Raw genomic sequence first — 18,665 nt, forward strand, 5'->3', positions numbered from 1 at the left:
GCAGGCCACTTAAAAATAGCCCTCCTTGGGACGTCCACTACAAACCGGAAAGGTTGACTGTAAATAGCGCTGACCCACCAGGACTTTGGACACCAGCCCTGCCATTGCCGCAGGAGCTGCCCAGGCCCCTGGTGACTGTCACGTACTCAGCTTCTGTGGCCACGTGCATATCACCAGCTGATTCCTTCTCAGGGCCCAACCCAGGATCAGAGGGGATGATGGAGCAGGGGATGGAGCCTAGGAATAACCTTCCACCTAGAGTGACTCTCTTTCAGACGTTCCAATTCTTTTAAGTATAACCCATAGTAAAAATATGTATTTTTCCTTTTGCATGGAGGTACTGCCTGGGAGAGCACATGAGCAGGCCTTCTGGGGGTGGACCGTTTCCCGATTTGGAAGTGTTGTATGGTGTACACACGTGTAAAACTTTCTTAAGCTGTACACTTAAGATTCAGGCAGTTTGCTGTGTATTGGTCATACCTCAGTGAATATATGTTATCATAATGACCTAGCTTACATTCAATCACAATTTTACAAACTGATACTTTCCTATGACACTCGGATATTTTTTAAGCGCTTCTATGTTATTTTATTAAAACAATTGCAAATTGGGACCAACCAAACTGATTGCATGATCCCCTCAAGAGTCACAATTCCCAGTCTGCTTTCTCTGTGGTAATGAACCAGGTCTCCCTGGCCCCGGGGGGCCTCTCCTAGCAGAACAGGAAAGCAAACTGGAGGTCTGTGGAGCTGACCAGCTGTTGAGTAGACTGGGCTCTGCAGGTTGGAGTGGGGCCGGTGGGAGGAGTCTAGGCTTTTTTCTTTCCAAAATAGTTCCTTTGCGCACACACAATTTCAAGGCAGTTCAGGCACCAAGTGAAACAAATCCAGTGACCCTGAAAGAGCCCAGATCCTAGAACCAGAAAAGGAAGAGGTTTTTAAAGAGCATGGAAAGTTTTAAAGATGGCAGGTTACAGTAAGAAACCCCTCTTTTTCTTTTTTCCCAATTCCTGACTAATGGACATTCAGGGTGCCCACCCAAACACCTTATCTCAACACTTCATCTTACAGTGCGATAATTTTATATACGTTAGTAAGGTCAGAAGAGGAGAAGCTAAAACATGGTTGAGAAACTGGGGTGCGACTCTTTGGGGGCTGGGTCACTTTCAAGCACATTACAAAGTAGCTGATAAGGGTGATCCCTCTACATGCGACTCACTGCAGAGATCCAGATTTCAAAAAATCCTTCAAACGCAATCCCTGTCACATACTATTTTCCTCTCTCATCGTTGCCAACTCCCTTCAAAGTCCAGCGGCTCTATCCATACGTAGTAGCCAGTGTGGCCATGTGCTGGCTCTTGCCCTAGGAGGAAGAGACATGAAGCATGCAACTGCCATACGGTTCTCTTCAAAGGAAATATGCCCTGGGCTTATTCTCTTTTCTATCCCTGAATCCAGCTGGAGCATGGATGTAGCAGGACCCAGCCTTAAGTGACAGGGAAGGGCAAGTCTTGTGGGATGGTCCAGGAATGAGATGAATGGAATCAGGTCTCAGGAATCCTCACCTACCTGATCGCTCATGTCAGAATTGGGAAAGGAAGCCAGTGGGGTAGGAAGGACCCCAATTCTTCCTTTCCTCAGCTCTCGCTTGGGCTCAACAGCTGCCTCATGATCTCTTCAACTCTCAATGTTAGGGCAACTTCATCTACTTGACAAAACTTAAAAGTATTTTCATGTATATTATTTCACGTAAAAATTGCAGTAATTCTAGGGGCAGATATGAGTCTTGTTTTATAGATGAGGAACTTGGCCTTGGGAGCTCAGGAGCCTGTCCAAGATCAGAGCTAGTGATGGCTGGACCAGGCCTCCACCTCTGCAGCTTTCCTTCTCGCCACAGCTGTCCCCAAGCGTTGAGTTGCCATTAGATGAACAAAGCTGTTCAGGCCATAGTGACTTGTGTGTGCCTGGAGGTAGTCACACATGGGCTGGGGATGTTACAGGAAAGATTGAAGCACTGGAAAGACAGTAGGACTAGATGACCCTTAATAATCTCTTTTGAGGTCCCTTAAATTGTCTGATAGTTGAGTGCCTGCAACGTGGACTTCTAAACTTTTTATTCTCCCTGAACTGTAGAAGTAAAAAAGTATCTGAAGGAGCTCATGGCTACGAAGAAGACAATGTAGAAAAATATGAAAATAATTAAATGAAGAGTCAGAGATGTTGGATAATTCAAGAAAGTTAAAGTTTAATTTGTATATAGGTATAGCCCACACCTCACCAGGCACGTGTTAGGCCACAGCACAAACCCCTCTGTCGGAATTACAAAAGTCAGCAGATTTGCCAAGTAACTGGACACAAACAATGTACTTTGCATGGGTTTATCCATTACACACACACAAATAACAAAAAAATACATTTAAATCCTCTGCAAAAGAGAGATGAGGATGGTAATCATGTTACCTAACATTTGGACTTTATAGTCTAACCCATTTTGTCCTGATAACCATGTGAGGTAGGGAGCACAGAAATTACTATTCACTCCATTTTGCGGGTGAGGAAACTGAGGCTCAGAGAGGTTTCAGCACTGGCCTAAGGTTTCCCAGCTTGTCGGTGTAGATCTGGGCCTAGGACTCAGAGCCAGGGAGCCTAGCCCAATGCTCTTTGATAACTGTCCTTCTAGGGGAAAATGAAATGGGTTGTGTGAAAGACTGGTTCCACATCATTAAGCAAAACTATTATTTTTCTTGAGCAGATGAGATCAAGTATAATCAACCAGAATGTGACTGCCATGCTGTGTGGTAGCCAAGATGAACTCTGTGAATCATTCATGTGTTTACACCTCCAACACAATGATTGTTTTCTTCTTTCTACTGTTGTCTGTGTAGCTCTGTCCTGTGTTAATTTTAAGTCGCTAATAGAAATGAAGAAATGACACTCTGATTAGATTTCAATGATTCAAGTCTTACTACCAGGATTCACATTGTGGCATCTGGAATCAAGTCATTATTCAAACTTGCAATCTGTTGTCTTCACTGAAATGAGAATGAATCTTATTCATTTATTCCTTCTGGCTGTGGGCATTAGCCTGGATCTATTCTTTTACCACAAATAATAGTCATCATTTTATCCCATTTCAATAGTAGTAAAAATGATCAATTTTACAGGTTGGATTTTTAAAAAATCTTACATTTTCAAGCAAAGGGAAAGATTTTTTTCAGGAAGAATCAAATCAAACTTTGAAAAGCTAAATAAAATCCTTCATTTTAAATAAAAGTTAATTTTATTGAGAATAGCCCCTCTTATTGCATTACTCTTTTTAGTTAACAATTTAAAAGTGGCCTAGTCATTGCTGACCCAAGTTCTGGTCTTGTATAATACCGTGAGAGAAAAAGAAATGTTGGGCCATCACCACATGCACTCTCCAAATCGGAATGTAACAGATTTTCCTCTTTCAAATTATTCAGTATCTATGAGTTTCATTTGTTTTTAAGTAGTACTTTAAGATGTACTGAAATTTAACAAATAGTAATGGGGACTTTGTGTGAGAGCCACTTTAAATATCGCAAGTCATTTAAAATTCCCTCTTTAAATTCCTTCAGAGAAATACTAAGGAAAAGTGACAACATTCTGCTTTATGCCTCAATCTGTCACATAACATATTGGCCTAAGTAAAAGATTTGTCCCTGTAGCAAAACTGGATGTCTTAGTTAATAACCAATGGCATTCCCTAAAAGCCCCAAGATAATTTCATTGACAGTACAAAATGTGGGTATTCCTATGCAAGCATGAAATTGCGTTTTATTTCTGATTTTCTAGGTTAATTTTGCAATAATATAAGTGTTTGCTACTTGGTTGTTAGAGGTTGACCTCTCATCTACTCTTAGAAAGGGGTCTCAAATAGTGGAATTTAGGCAGCGGCAGCCTCATGTAGCTGGGAATGCATGCTCCAACAACACACACAAAGCTTGCAAAGCAGAAGAGGATGGGTACTTTAGCAACTGGAAAAAACATCACAGATTGCTCTTAAGGATTTTAAATGAGACCAAACTGAGGTTTGTAAAATGCCCATTCCTACCTCTGCTGGTCCAGAAATGGTGCACGTCATTAAAAGGAACTCCCTTAGAGGCAGAGTTCTCTTTCTTATAGCTCCAGCAAGGTTTCAGACTCTAGGAAGCTGGAGGGACTTGTAAAGCTCAATTAAACACTACAAGTCAGCATAGCAATTGACAGTGCCCATAGCTGACCATTGGGGGGCGCTTCCAACATTCTGCAGGAAATACACGTGAAAGCTTTGTCACTACTTGAGGAAAATCTGCGTTCCAAAGAGGGAAGAGCATTTGGAAATTCCTGTCTTCAATTTTCCTTTAATAAGAATGGCTCTGGAACATTTTGGTCACAGAAATAAGAGTCTAAACTTCCAGGGAAAGCGCACACAGAATCATCCCCTCCCTTTTGGAAGACTTTGGGGACTCCAAGGCAGAATCATATGACCTTTCCATGTGTTGTTTTGCCTGGAAGTACTATATGTTTGGTCCTTTCACTGATTTGTCCTGGTTTTAATTTACCTTCCAAGACTATGTAAAGTGAACCTTTACGTTCCTTTTCTTCTGCAAGACCTTTAGGTGCTTGGTGCAATTGACATGTATTAGTTCAAGCCCTCAGTTTCTGAACACTGAGAAATATATTGCAGTTATGCACTGTTAAGATCCAAACAATCATGCTTCTTATCATGCATCAAGATGCATCAACCTCTTATTTGGGACTAAAGAGAACAAACAAGCAACCTTGTGTGAAAAAGAAAAATAAAGCATCCATAAGTAACCCTCCTTGGATTTAGTGCTACACTTTTGGCTAATATGAGCTACGGGAAGTATTGTTTTTGAATGGTCTTCAAATATTACAAATATTTTCTTTTACTTATTTGATATTTCACTATATAGTTATGTACAGAGATGGCCCTTACCATGCAGGAAAAGTGTACATTCTCCATCTCTATGGTATGTTATCAAAGCTGGTGCTTCCAATGGGTCGTATGAGCCAGCAAGTTGAATTTGTCAGCTGTTAGCTCTAACAACATAATTAAAGTGCAAAGAAAGAGGGAAAACAGCCAGACAGATCGATTTTTTTTGATTGTCAGCATCAATATACTTCATGCCTCGAAGTGAAAATGTCAGGTGCAGTAGGCTCAGGTGACAATAACTGTATATATTTTCTCTTTCTCCTTTTAAAGCAGAGCTCTCTGTAGGGTGGCAGGACTAAGCCCTGCAGTTGGTCTTCTGATATAAAGGCTGTTGAGTAGTTGCACCCATTTCTCATACACGTACAACCTTTTCACACAGAAATACCTCAAATTTTAAAAACAAAGATGGTTGGGGAAGAACTGCCTACCAATAGCACATGCAACTGTGGGTTTTCAAAAGAAAATCCAACTAAACAACTTAAAAAAAATACAACCAATGCTCATAGTAAGCCTACAAATGGTTTGTGTAAATCAAAATCGATTCCCACATTACTGGGGGGGGGGGGGAAGAAACACAGCAAGGTGCAGAGATGACTTATGAGTACTGTATCTTTTCACTTACTGAAACCCACTCTTCCCCACAGCGCTTTGTGGCCTCTGTCTTATTCCACAGTTTTGTCGGTGAGGTATGCGGACACCTTTCGGCAAACTCTGAACCTGCCCTTCTGAGGGTGTTGTCTTCTTGGGCAGCACAGCCTCAGTTAGAAGCCCCCACCCTACCTCACGCAGTTACTGGCTGGAATCCTCTGGGGCACAGCCTACTGACTCTTAATTAAAGAAATGTTACATACAAATCCAGTTGACTTTCATCATGGCTTTCTTACCCTGTTGCCTAAAGACTGAAAAAGCAGGTTCAGAACATGCCATTACGCCTCCATGCACTGAAAACCATGCACATGCTGTAGGCTGAAATTGCTTCTATGTTGGCCCATTCCTACAAAGGAAGCCTCAGCTTTTCTGGAAGCTTGTAACAAAGGAAATGTAACGGAAGCAGTTAAATCCTAGGAGAAGACTGGTAGATATACCCAGGCCAATAAAGTGCCAGAGAAACATCACAAGCCTTTTTCATGAATCCTTGTCCCCAAGTTCTAACAGAACCTGGGGCAGAGTTTGCAAGTAACCTTCTTGCCTCCTTCATTAAAATGGCTACCACATCTCCCATCTTACATTCTCTTATGCAAAATGTGCCATCAGCTTTACCAAATATCACTCTTTTCACCTTCCCACCCAAGTCTGAAGCATCTGTCTTTGACCCCGAACAGCTGGGCTTCCCTGGCTGGAGACAGAATTCCAGTTTGGTTCCGTCTTCTTCCGTGGAGAAACGAGAACTGGCTTCGTCTCCATCCCCGCTGTCCTCACTGCACTGTGGGAGGCATGGCATGCAGTTCTGTCCATCCCGCTTTCCATGAAAATTCCACAGACTCAGGGGCAAGGCCAAAGTTTCAAGCAGGGAGCCGAGGTTCAATTTTTAGCGACAGCTCATACAGCGTATCTTCATCTATGATGAGGGCTTTGTCAAGCAAGTACTGAGTGACCTGGAGAAAAAGAGAAATGTTCACTTTCAGTTTTTTTAGAACACTAGTACGTATATTTTCTGAATGGAATTTGACACTTTCTCTTAAACATTTAAAAATTTTATATAACTAAATATATATATATATATATATATATATATATATATATATATATATATATATAGTCTCAGTGTAAAAAAAAATAATCAAATTTCTAGTTCTCTCCCAACTCTTCGGGTACTTTCCTCAAGAGGCACACTGTTATCGTTTGGTCTGTATTCTCTCAAATGCTTCACTGTCTTTCTAGATATTACATGTACTTACAGAAATCTCCCCCCCCCCCATCATGGGTGGTATCAACTGTATATTTTATTCTGCTTTCATCTCTTAACTAGACGTTGTGGTGAGCTTCCATGCCAACCTGCTCTCTAGTACTAAGAGTGTGATACATTAGTGTGTATTTCATGATCTCACGTGGATGAATGTGCAGTTACTTCAATATTTCACTATTACACAAAGTCACAGTGAAATCCTTGTTCGTACACTTCCTAGTACTCACATGGGAATGTTCCCTTGGGGTAGAGACTAGAAAGGAAATGGGAAAAAAAATTACACCGAAATAAAAATGTTGGGGCATGAGGTATTTCTACGAAGATGGTTCTTTATTTTTTTTGAGAGAGATAACTTACGTAAGTAAAATTAGTTTGATTAGTTTTGACAAATGTTTACACCATACAACTCACACATACATATATCACAATAGAGACTAGTTCCACCGCCCCAGAAAGTTCCTTCATGCAGCTTCCCAGTCAAATCTGTTCCCAGAAGCAGCCACTGATCTGATTTCTATCACCATATATTACTTTGTCTACTCCAGAATATGATGTAAATCATACAGTATGTTCTCTTTAGTGTCTTGCTTCTTCCATTAGCATAATGATTTGGGACTCATCTCCGTGTGGTATGTATCAGTAGTCTGCCCTCTTTCACTGCTGAATGGTGTTTCATTGTGTAGATAGAAACACCACATTTGTTTATCTATTGATCTATTTATGACACCTGGTTGTTTCCAATTCTGGCTGTTATTAAGAAATGCCATGAACATTTTATACGAGATTTTTAATGGGCATGTTTTCACTTCCCCCTTGGAGATTGCTGGGTCATAAGTAGATGCAAATTTAACCCTTTAGGAAACATCCAAATGACACAGTTTCCGAAGTTGTTGTACCATATTACTCTCACCAGGCCTGTGCAAGAGTTCCGGTTACTCGGTATATCAATTTTTAATGTTAAAAGATGATGTAAGATGTTGTTTTCTTGGGCAGCACAGCCTCAGTTAGAAGCCCCCACCCTACCTCACGCAGTTACTGGCTGGAATCCTCTGGGGCACAGCCTAAATCTGTTGTACCTACAGTACATGAGAGTACCTGTTATCTTACTAATATCCAAACTAATATTTGATATTATTAATATTTGAAAATTTTGTTTATCTGATAGGTGAAAATGATGCCTCATTTTAATTTGCATGTTTTTCCTTCTTACTAGTAAAATTGAGCATTTTTCAATTATGTATTGGCCATTTTAGTTTCTTCTTTTGTGAGCTACCTGTTCATAGCTTTGCCAATTACTCTATTGCGTTGTTTATACTTTTCTTTGGCTTTATAGGCATACTTTTATTCTGTCTCTTTGTTTTATATGCTACAAATATCATCTCCTAGTTTACTGCTTGTATTTTGATTTTTTAAACAATTGCCTTTTGTCATGTAGAAATTTTTAATTTTGGTGTGGCGAACTTACCAGGTTTGTCTTTCATAATTTGCATTCTGTGCTGAAGAAGGTCTTTCAAATCTAAAGATCATGACTGTTTTGTCCTATATTTCATTCAAATAATTTAATATTTCTTTTTATATGTAGGTAATGAACTCATCTGGAACTTATTTTTGTGAATGGTATAAGATGGAGAGCCAAAATTCCTATTCCATTTACTGAATAATCAATTTGTTTCTGGCACTTTTTAAAAATGCCTCCTTTATCTCCTAATAGATTTTTATATAGATAAAATCTGCATCTGGACTCTATTTTGCTCCATTTCATTTGTATTCCTGTGCCTGTAAAGTCCTGTTTTATTCATTATGGTATAGGATATGTGCCTGTATCTGATGAGAAGAATAAGGAAGAGCTTTGTCTATTTTAAAAAAGTCCTTGTCTGTTTTTTGTTTTTGTTTTTTTTACCTCTCTAAGTTTCCTTATGAGTTTTAGGATAACTTTGTCAAGTTCCTTGAAATAGTAAGGAAAACTGGCTGTAAGTTATATGGGAATCTTCTGTACTGCCTTGTCAATTATTCTGTAAAGTTAAAACGATTCTGAAAAATAATGTCAGTTGAAAAACGAAAGGAAGGGAGGGGGGGAGGAAGGAAGGAAAGAAGGCAAGCCACTTGTGGCTGGGATGGAGAGAGGAAGGGGGAAAGGAAGTATTATAATGTGAGATAAATCTTGAAAGGTGAGTAGGAGCCACATAATGCAAGACTTCTGGGACACGAGACTTTCCTCTTTCTTTATCCTAAGAGAAACGGGAAACCAATAAAATAGTTTATGCAAGTTTCAGACATATTCTACTTTGTGTTTCAAAGAATTCTATCTGGCTGTAATTTGTAGAATGAACTTTGTATTCCAGATTGAATGCAAGTAGACCACGTAACAGATATCAGTAGCTTGGACCAGGGGTGTTGGTGGTGTAGACAGATTCAAGAGAGATATAGGATGTAAAATCGACAGAACTTGATGATAAATTGGTGTTTCTTGCCTTCTTTCTTTGCTTCTTAATTAGAGTTGCCAAAGATTTGTCTGCTTTATTGGTCTTTTCTGTGTGTCAGCTTTTGGTATTATTGATCAAATCTACTGCTGTTTCTAATTCATTAATTTCTTCTTCATTAAGTTACCTTACAACCATAAATATTTATATAATATTACCTTTGGCTGATGGTCTATTCGATAGGAAGTCTGCTGGAACTGGCGTATCTCTCTGACAATATGTGATATCTAACGGAGAAACAACAAAAGCAAAGCAAAAGTATTTCCCTGTATCGCAGCACATTCTTCTGGGGGGCTATCCTAGCATAGTCAGAGACTTTCTCCAGTGAGGTATCTAGAGCCCTGCCTCATCATTCTTTATGCCCAGGGCTTTACAGCCATTCTGTGAGCCATAGGAAATGCTGACACAGGATGACAGCTCAACTCACAATCAAGGAAACAGCTGGTGCTGGGTGGCCTCAGGCTTAGGAGTGGCAACCTCTGCGTGCTACTGTCGGTGGGCTCCTTGCCTCTAACTCGGTACTCAGAACCCGGTTGTCCAGCAGGAAGCCTTCACTGCCTGTCTATCACTGGTCAGTCTCAGACCGTCATCCCTAGAGCTTTATTTCCCACCCCATTTGCCCAGACTGCCAGCTGAAATGGCTCAGCTGAAATCTCCTCAATTGGCCCTCTATGGGCCAACATCAGGTACCAGACCCAGGGTCCACCATCTGGTCTACCTCAAATTAAAAAGCAAACAGTGACTTTCATGACTTACTCTCTTCTCCATGAGCCAGTAAAGTCATTGAAACAGGCTGATTATTAAATTATGACCTACCATTCTCATTTTGGAGAAATTGACAAGGCCTTCCTCAGTAAAGTTTGGTGTCCCTTCTTCAATAAATGCCAAGTCCGTTAGGTACATCCCCAGATAAGGAACGGTTGGAGGATTACAACTGCAAGACCAAGAGGCACTTTTCTGAGGCTCATTCACACAAATGTTGACTTCCCTCCCCAGTTTGACAGGAAGCAGCTATGCTGTTTCAATCCTCAAGAATAAAGTCTTTTAATTCCATTTTCAGAAGCACACTCATGACATGCAGAGTTTTAAATACATCTCACAATAGAATATAATACAAAATTATGGCCCATGATTTACTATGTGTTTGAGATAATGGCATGTTCAAACAACAGGATATTTTATAGACAAACACAAAACATTTGCTAGCAATTCTTGTTGGCAATATTTGTTTGCAGTACTTGTAAATTGGTCAGACTCCTCTGAGGGGTAAAAGCATGTATGTAGGAAATCCCTATGTTCTCACATTAAAGTGCAAACATTCAACCTTAAAGAACTAGGGGGAAAAATCAATGTGATTAAAGCTTGTAAAACTTGTTTTCTGTTTCAGTTAGTACTTAAATGTTTTAGAAGGTATAGATGTAATTAATATCACAACTGCACCCTAAAGTGAGACCTTTATTTTTTGTTTGTTTATTTGTTTGTTTGCTGAGGTGGGGTACACTGGGTCTTCCCAGAGTCTACATCTGAGACCTCTGATCCAGAGAGAACTGGGTTTGAGTCCCAACTTGACCACTTACTAAGTGATGCTGGGTCAACTCTGAACCGCAGTTTCCTCATCTGTAAAATGAAAGCAATTAAACTTCTCTCTCTAGTTAGTTATGAGGCTTAAATAAAACACATCAAACACTTAGCATGGAGTCTTTCATTTAGTAAGTATTCAGCGAATAGTTATTGTACTATTATTATCACTATGAGTCTTTCTTTCACTTGCGGCATCACAGGGCTAACGTTTTTCCCAAGTAAGTCAAGTACGTGTGGCAGATCATTAAGAATAAAGTCTGTCTCCTCCCCTACCTCTCCTCCCGTTCTCTTTTTCCTTCTCTCTCTCTCTCTCTCTCTCTTCTTCTCTCTCTCTCTCTCTCTCTCTCTCTCTCTCTCTCTCTCTCTCTCTCTCTCTCTCTCTCTCTCTCTCTCTCTCTCTCTCTCTCTCGCTCTCTGTCTCCTTCTCTCTCTCTCCTTCTCTCTCTCTTTCATTCTTTCTCTCTCTCTCTCAGAATGATCCAGCAATAAAAGGCCCAAAATAGATAACAGTAATCAATAGGTACTATAACATTTACATTTTAAAAATCACAGAATAACATTGTGCTTAGATTAAGAAATATCGAATCAAATTTTTAATAGTAAAAGATTGTTTGATTTACTATGGTGATATTTTCTTTTTATTTCAAAATCTCTGCATACCATGAGTACATCCAATAAGACACATACTGTGATATACGCACAGCATTCCAGGTGAAAAGGAAAATAAGAAAAATACCTAGATGATGTAAATTGTTTCCCATTTGGTTTTTTCTTTTCAAGACAAAGTAGGAGGTAGACCACTATTTGTATACTATATAAGTTATTTAAATATACTTGTGAATTATGGATAATTTAATAATTATTATAGACATACTTTTTAAGGGTTTCTCTGAGATTTTTAAATCTTCCTTCAGATGAAACAGTCTTCTGAAGCTTGTCCATTAGAGCTTTTGTCTAGAAAGAAACAAATGACTTAGTATGTTATGAAAATTCTCCTATGGTTTGATAAAATAACGAGTTACCACAACATGCTCCATTCTCTTCCATAGTGTCAGGTGCTAGTACCTCTGCCAGACGGTTGTGATGTGATATGATTTTGTATGATAAGAGTTTCAAAGTACAAAGATGGGGCATTATGATTAAATATGGTGTTCAAAAAAGAACATGTGGGTAAGAGAAAGTGACTAAGCTATTCATTTAGCCAAAAAGAGAGGAAAATGTGTAGAAAAGAAAAATTGCAATGCACGAGAAACTCAGGGACTTAAAGAACTGAAGCACACGTGTGAACAGGGACTCTTAAAGGAGAAGTGTCACATCAGGGGGGTTTCACAATGAATCTTTTTGAGTGTTAATTTCCAAGTCATCAAAGCACACATTTGGTTGCTTGGCTATTAACTGAATAAATACCCTCTACACCAAATCCTTTCTTTTGTGATTATCTTCACCAATTTGTTAGAAAAGTCTAACTGATACTTACCAAGAAATAAAATCGTTGACATTGGTCTGGACTTGTTTCCATGGACATGGGAGAATGGGAGGGTGTCCCCTGAGGATGATGAGCCACTCTTGGTGACACCCACACCCAGGCAGCTCGGCTGGGAGAAGCAGACCACCCTGTCCCACAAGCCTGGAAGGGCCCTCGGCAAAACCCACCGACACCCACAGAGAAGGCCAGGAGAAAAAGCAGGGAAGTTGTGATTTCATTGGAATCTTGAGGTGATCTGAATGAAAGTGATAGGTAGGAGCAAGCTGAGTCCAATGAAAACAAAGTTAAGAAAGTTCTCTTTCTGCGCATAGAAGTCATCATGCCAAAACTTTAAAGTGACAGCATGAATGACCAGGGAAGAGGTGAATATGGAGGCCCTTGGTCCCTGGTGTTTGGCCCGAAGGCATCTGCACCCTTACTTTGGGGGAGAAAGAATGGATTCACTCGGTATCACTGTGTCACTTGGCATCAATGTGCCCTCTCTATAAATGACTCAGGGGACAACTCCTGTCTGTCAACCACATTGTTTGAGGTTCTCCCTGAGTATGTTATAATGAGTGTTTGGGGTTGTATTTTCTTTTCTAAATTAACCATTGAGAAATGCACATGAGTGGAATCAATTAAGTGGTAAGAACACAGTAATTACCCACATTGACATCTTCCTTTGGTAAGTGAGCTGCTCATTTCAGTTAATTATTTCCTAATTAGTACTATTTATCTTGGCTCAGGTCTCCCTGCCTCTCCTCTTCTCGGTGGCAGCGGGACGGGTAGCTGGCTGATGCTCACCTGCTTGGACACCTTGGCCCAGGTTTTCTTCAGCCTGTAGATGGCGCTCCTGTTTAAGGCTGAGGTGATCTCCAGCACCCCATTGTAGTTGTGCAGGCACCGGCAAATGTCCGCCACCGCCACCCACTTCTCAATAGCGATGGCACGCGAGCTGACATCTGTGTAATTCATTATCTGGGAGGCCACCAGGTTACTCATCTGAGACAATGGGAAAGCCAAGAGAGGTGGCTAAGAGCCAAAGCAATGCATCAGGCCAAATACCCGAGTTACCTACAGAGATGTCAGGAAAGCAGGCTGCAGAGGGATGTGGAGATCATCGTTGGTGTTTAGATAACTTTCTGAAGAGATAAGAGTCTGTAACAATAACAAACTAATGAACAACTGTTCATCCTCAGAGTGAAGATACGCATTGTTTGGAATCAGCTTGGTGGGAGCAGAGGTGAGTTTGTTAGTCATTTTTTTTTAAATTCAAGTTCATTTGGGTGACAATTGTTAGTAAAGTTACATAGATTTCAGGTATACAATTCTGTATTACATCATCTATATATCACATTGTGTGTTCACCACCCAGAGTCAGTTCTCTTTATATCACCATCTATTTGACCCTGTTTACCCCTCTTCTAGAGTTCTCCCTTCCTCCTTACCCTCTGGTAACCACTAAACTATTGTCTGTGCCTATGAATTTTTGTTTCTTCATTTGTTTGTCTTGTTCTTTTGTTGTTTTCAGTTTTATATACCACATATCAGTGAAATCACATGGTTCTCTACTTATCTATCTGACTTACTTCGCTTAGCATTATAATCTCAAGATCCATCCATGTTGTGACAAATGGGACTATTTCATCTTTTCTTACCGCTGAATAGTATTCCATTGTGTATATATACCACAACTTCTTTATCCATTCATCTATCGAAGGACATTTTGGTTGTTTCCATGTCTTGGGAACCATAAATAAAGCTGCAATGAACATTGGAGCACACATGTCTTTATAGATAAATGTTTTCAGATTTTTTGGGTAGATACCTAGGAGAGGGATTGATGGGCCACATGGTAATTTTATTTTTAATTATTTGAGGAACCTCCACACTGCCTTCCATAACGGCTACACCAGTCTGCATTCCCACCAACAGTGTATGAGGGTTCCTTTTTCTCCACAGCCTCTCCAACACTTGTTACTATTTGTCTTGTTGATGATAGCCATTCTAACTGGGGTGAGGTGATATCTCATTGTGGTTTTTATTTGCATTTCTCTGATGACTAGTGATGTTGAGCATTTTTTCATATATCTACTTGCCATTTGTAGGTCCCTTTGGAAAAATGTCTCTTCAGGTCCTCTGCCCATTTTTCAATTGGGTTGTTTGTATTTTTGTTGTTGAGTTGTATGAGTTCCTTATATATTTTGGATATTAGCCCCTTATCGGAGGTGTTGTTTGCAAATATCTTCTCCCATTCAGGTGGTTGCCCCTTTATTTTGTCAATGGTTTCTTTTGCTGTGCAGAAGCTTTTAAGTTTGATATAGTCCCATTCATTTATTTTAGCTTTTACTTCCCTTGCATTTGGAGTCAAATTCATAAAATGCTCTTTGAACCCAAGGTCCATAAGTTTAGTTCGTATATTTTCTTCTATGCAGTTTCTTGTTTCAGGTCTTATGCTTAGGTCTTTGATCCATTTTGAATTAATTTCGGTACATGGTGACAGATAGCAGTCCAGTTTCATTCTTTTGCACGTGGCTGTCCAGTTCTCCCAGCACCGTTTTATTGAAGAGGCTGTCTTTTCTCCATTGTATGTTTTTTGCTTCTTTGTCAAAAATTATCTGTCCATATTTATGTGGGTTTATTTCTGGGTTCTCAATTCTATTCCATTGGTCTGCGTGTCTGTTTTTCTGCCAATACCATGCTGTTTTGATTATTGTTGCCCTGTAGTACAAGCTGAAGTCAGGGAGTGTGATACCTCCAGCATTGTTCTTTTTCCTTAGGATTGCTTTGGCTATTTGGGGTCTTTTGTGGTTCCATGAAAATCTGATGATTTTTTATTCTATTTCTTAAAAAAAAAAAATGCCATTGGGATATTGATGGGGATTGCATTAAATCTGTATACTGCTTTGGGTAATATGGCCATTTTAACTATGTTGATCTTTCCAATGCATGAGCATGGAATGTCTTTCTATTTCTTTGTGTCTTCTTCAATTTCTTTTAAAAATGTCTTATAGTTTTCAGCATGTAGGTCTTTCATGTCCTTGGTTAAGTTTATTCCTACGTATTTTATTCTTTTCGTTGTAATTGCAAAAGGAATTGATTTTTTATTTTCTTTTTCTGAGATTTCATTGTTAGTATATAGGAATGCAATGGACTTTTGTACGTTGATTTTGTAGCCAGCAACTTTACTGTATTCGTTGATTATTTCTAATAGCTTTTTGGTGGAGTCTTTACAGTTTTCTATATATAGCATCAAGTCATCTGCAAAGAGTGACAATGTAACTTCTTCATTTCCAATTTGGATGCTTTTTATTTCTTTCTCTTGCCTGATTGCTCTGGTGAGGACTTCCAACACAACACGATGTTGAAAAGCAGAGGGGACAGATGTGTCATGTTCCTGAACGTAGAGCAAAGGACTTCAGTTTTTCACTGTTAATTATGATATTAAATGAGGGTTTGTCATATATGGCCTTTATTATGTTAAGGTGTTTTCCTTCTATACCTATTTTATTAAGTGTTTTAATCATAAATGGATGTTGTATCTTGTCAAATGGTTTTTCTGCATCAATTGACATAGTCATATAATTTTGGTCCTTTATTTTGTTTACATAATGTATCACATTGATGGATTTGCATATGTTGAACCATTCTTGTGCCCCTGGGATGATCCCCCCTTGGTCGTGATGAATCATCTTTTTAATGCATTGTTGCATTCGATTTGCTAGAATTTTGTTTAGGATTTTTGCATCTGTATTCATCAGAGATACTGGTCTGTAATTTTCTTTTTTTGTGTTATCCTTACCAGGTTTTGGTATAAATGTAATGTTAGCCTCATAACATGAGTTAGGGAGTGTTGTCTCTTCTTCAATTTTTTGGAAGAGTTTGAGAAGGACAGGTATTAGATCCTCTTTGAAGGTTTGGTAGAATTCACTAGTGAAGCCATCTGGTCCCAGACTTTTGCTTTTGGTTGGGTTTAGGTTTTTGATCCCGTCTGCTACTGTGCCTTTTTATTGGTGAGTTCAGTCCATTTACATTTAGGGTGATTATTGATATGTAAGGATTTCCTATCATTCTATCTTTGGTTTTCTGGTAAGACTGTGTCTCCATTGTTTCTTTGCCTTTTTGCTGTTGTCTATTATTTCTGTGTGGTGGTATTCTATGATGTTTGCCTGTTTCTTCTTTTATTACGTTATATTTTCAGTTCTGGAGTTTTTTTGAGTGGTTACCATTAAGTTTATGTAAAAGAAAGTTTCATATTTAGAGTATTCCATTTTCTTCAGAATGCTTATTTTCTCCATTCTCATATTCCGGTTAAGGCCTTTACTCTCCCTCTTTTATATTTTGGTTGTCACAAATTATCCCTATTTATGCTGGTCGAATAGCCTCCTTCAGTATTTCTTGTAGTGCATTCCCTCAGCTTCTGTATGTCTGGAAAGGTCTTTATTCCTCCTTCATATCTAAAGGATATCTTTGCTGGATATATTATTCTTGGCTCATAATTTCTCTCTTTCAATAGTTTGAATATTTGATTCCACTCCCTCCTGGCTTGTAGAGTTTCTGCTGAAAAATCTGATGATAATCTAATGGGCTTTCCTTTGTAGGTTACTGTCTTCTTTTCCCTGGCTGCCTTGAGGATTCAGTCTTTGCTCCGAGGGCTCTGCCGTGAGCGTTGGGTTCAGCCGTGTTATATGCTGTCCCTTCAGCACTGTGGGCCATAAGTAGAGCCCCAGCAGTCCGAGTTCTTCCCTCTCCCACAGCTGTGGTACTTCCAGGATGCAGCGAGCTCGGAGCACTGAGCTAGGTCTGCGTCTTGCGCCCTTGCGGCTCCATCTCCACACTTCTCCCTTCCCTCCTACCCTGCTCGCGCAATCTGCCCACCTTTAGGTGATTTCAGTAGTGAGCCTCTTCATCTTGCCTGTCTGCTGTGCAGGAAGTCCTTTGTGGAATTATAGTTGTTCAGTTTGTTGTAAATTCCAGGGGAGATTTCAAGAGGTTCACCTCACACCGCCATTTTTATGACGTCTCACTAATCAGTAAATTTGATGCAGTTATTTCCAACAATTTTCCAGGAAACAGAATAGAATGAGCTAAGCATTGAGGAATGGCAACCTTTGTAGATCATGGGTTTCTCTTCTTGGGGCCTCTCCACATTCCTTGCCCCCACACCCCAATAGCCACTCTAAGAAGCCTCGATTATCACAGAGAAAGAAAACATTTTATATTACCCTTAATCAAGTCATTTCTAACCTAATCAACTCTCAGATCAGAAACACTCTGGTGCAGGAAAAGAGAGAACATTTTCTCCTTTTCACCTTGCTAAAATTTTTTCCACCAGCAGTTTAAAGGACCTGCAGTTTCAAGGCTAAGTACTATAATTCTGTTAGTTAAAGCCAAGAGAAAAACAGGCAGCTTAAGAAGCTCAACACTTAGATTATGGAAAGGAAAAGAGCAGAATAGGATTGGTTGCTGATAAAAGAATATGTGGTCTAATCTTATATCCATATGTTAACTCTGATGGATACAAGCATTGTTTGATTCCTTAGGTACTGAAGATCTCACAGTGCCTCAGAATTACCATTCTGCATATTCACTTAAAAAATCTTTTTGTATTGAGCACCTACTATGAACCAGGCATTCTTTTAGGTGCTAGGAACAGAAAGGCAAATAAATCAGCATCCCTGACCTTAGGGCACTGAGCCTAGCTAAGTGGGAATGTATGTGGGGGGGCAGACATAAACAAGTAATGCCACACAGTGAAATGCAAAGCCAAGTCTGCCTGTGTCGGGGGTGAGGGGGTGGTTGGGGGGTGTTGAGTACATGGAGGCAGCATGCAGCATCTGGTCTAGTACAGAGGGGGCTTCTGGAATGAGGTTGTGGCTGCACTGAGTCCTAAAGGATGAGAAGGAGTTAGCCACTGCTTTCCATCAAAGTAGAAGAGCATTTGCACAGGGACAGAGGTGGAAGGCGTGGCATAATGGAGGACCTGGCAGCCGTCTGAGAAGCTCAGGGGGTCGTGAGAGACAAGGATGACAGGTGGGCAGGGTTCCCAAAGACCAGGTGGAGCAGCTGGAACTATATCTGGAAGGCGAGGGGAGGTCACTTTGACAGATTTTTGTCAAAGAAAGTGATATAATTAGATTGGCCTTTCAGAGAAGCTATTGCCGTGACACTGCACGAGTAGTGGGTGGAAGGGCAATGAGTGAGGTAGGAGCTGGAGAGAAAGGATGAAAGACCAAATCAAGGTTATGGCAATGGGAAATGAGGGGGGAA

The 18,665-nt window shown here is 39.9% G+C and overlaps 1 protein-coding gene across 8 annotated transcripts in view; it reads right to left on the minus strand.

The window, feature by feature from the left end:
• Positions 1 to 2,228: 2,228 nt before the first annotated feature.
• Positions 2,229 to 18,665, minus strand: part of RASGRF2 (Ras protein specific guanine nucleotide releasing factor 2) — a 228,828-nt gene continuing 212,391 nt past the window's right edge. For 6 of the 8 annotated variants that reach the window (XM_074328779.1, XM_074328778.1, XM_074328777.1 and 3 more), the window contains 5 exons: positions 13,200 to 13,397; positions 11,802 to 11,881; positions 10,163 to 10,280; positions 9,505 to 9,573; positions 4,907 to 6,555 (listed from right to left, as the gene is read on the minus strand). In XM_074328779.1, the coding sequence (XP_074184880.1) occupies positions 6,463 to 6,555; positions 9,505 to 9,573; positions 10,163 to 10,280; positions 11,802 to 11,881; positions 13,200 to 13,397 (558 nt within the window). In that variant the 3' untranslated portion in view covers positions 4,907 to 6,462. Of the gene's footprint in view, positions 6,556 to 9,504; positions 9,574 to 10,162; positions 10,281 to 11,801; positions 11,882 to 13,199; positions 13,398 to 18,665 lie in introns of all 8 variants that reach the window. The other 2 variants (XM_074328781.1, XM_074328780.1) reach the window with 1 other exon arrangement.

Source organism: Rhinolophus sinicus, linkage group LG03 (genome assembly GCF_036562045.2).
Source record: "Rhinolophus sinicus isolate RSC01 linkage group LG03, ASM3656204v1, whole genome shotgun sequence".
Classification (NCBI taxonomy): Eukaryota; Metazoa; Chordata; class Mammalia; order Chiroptera; family Rhinolophidae; genus Rhinolophus; species Rhinolophus sinicus.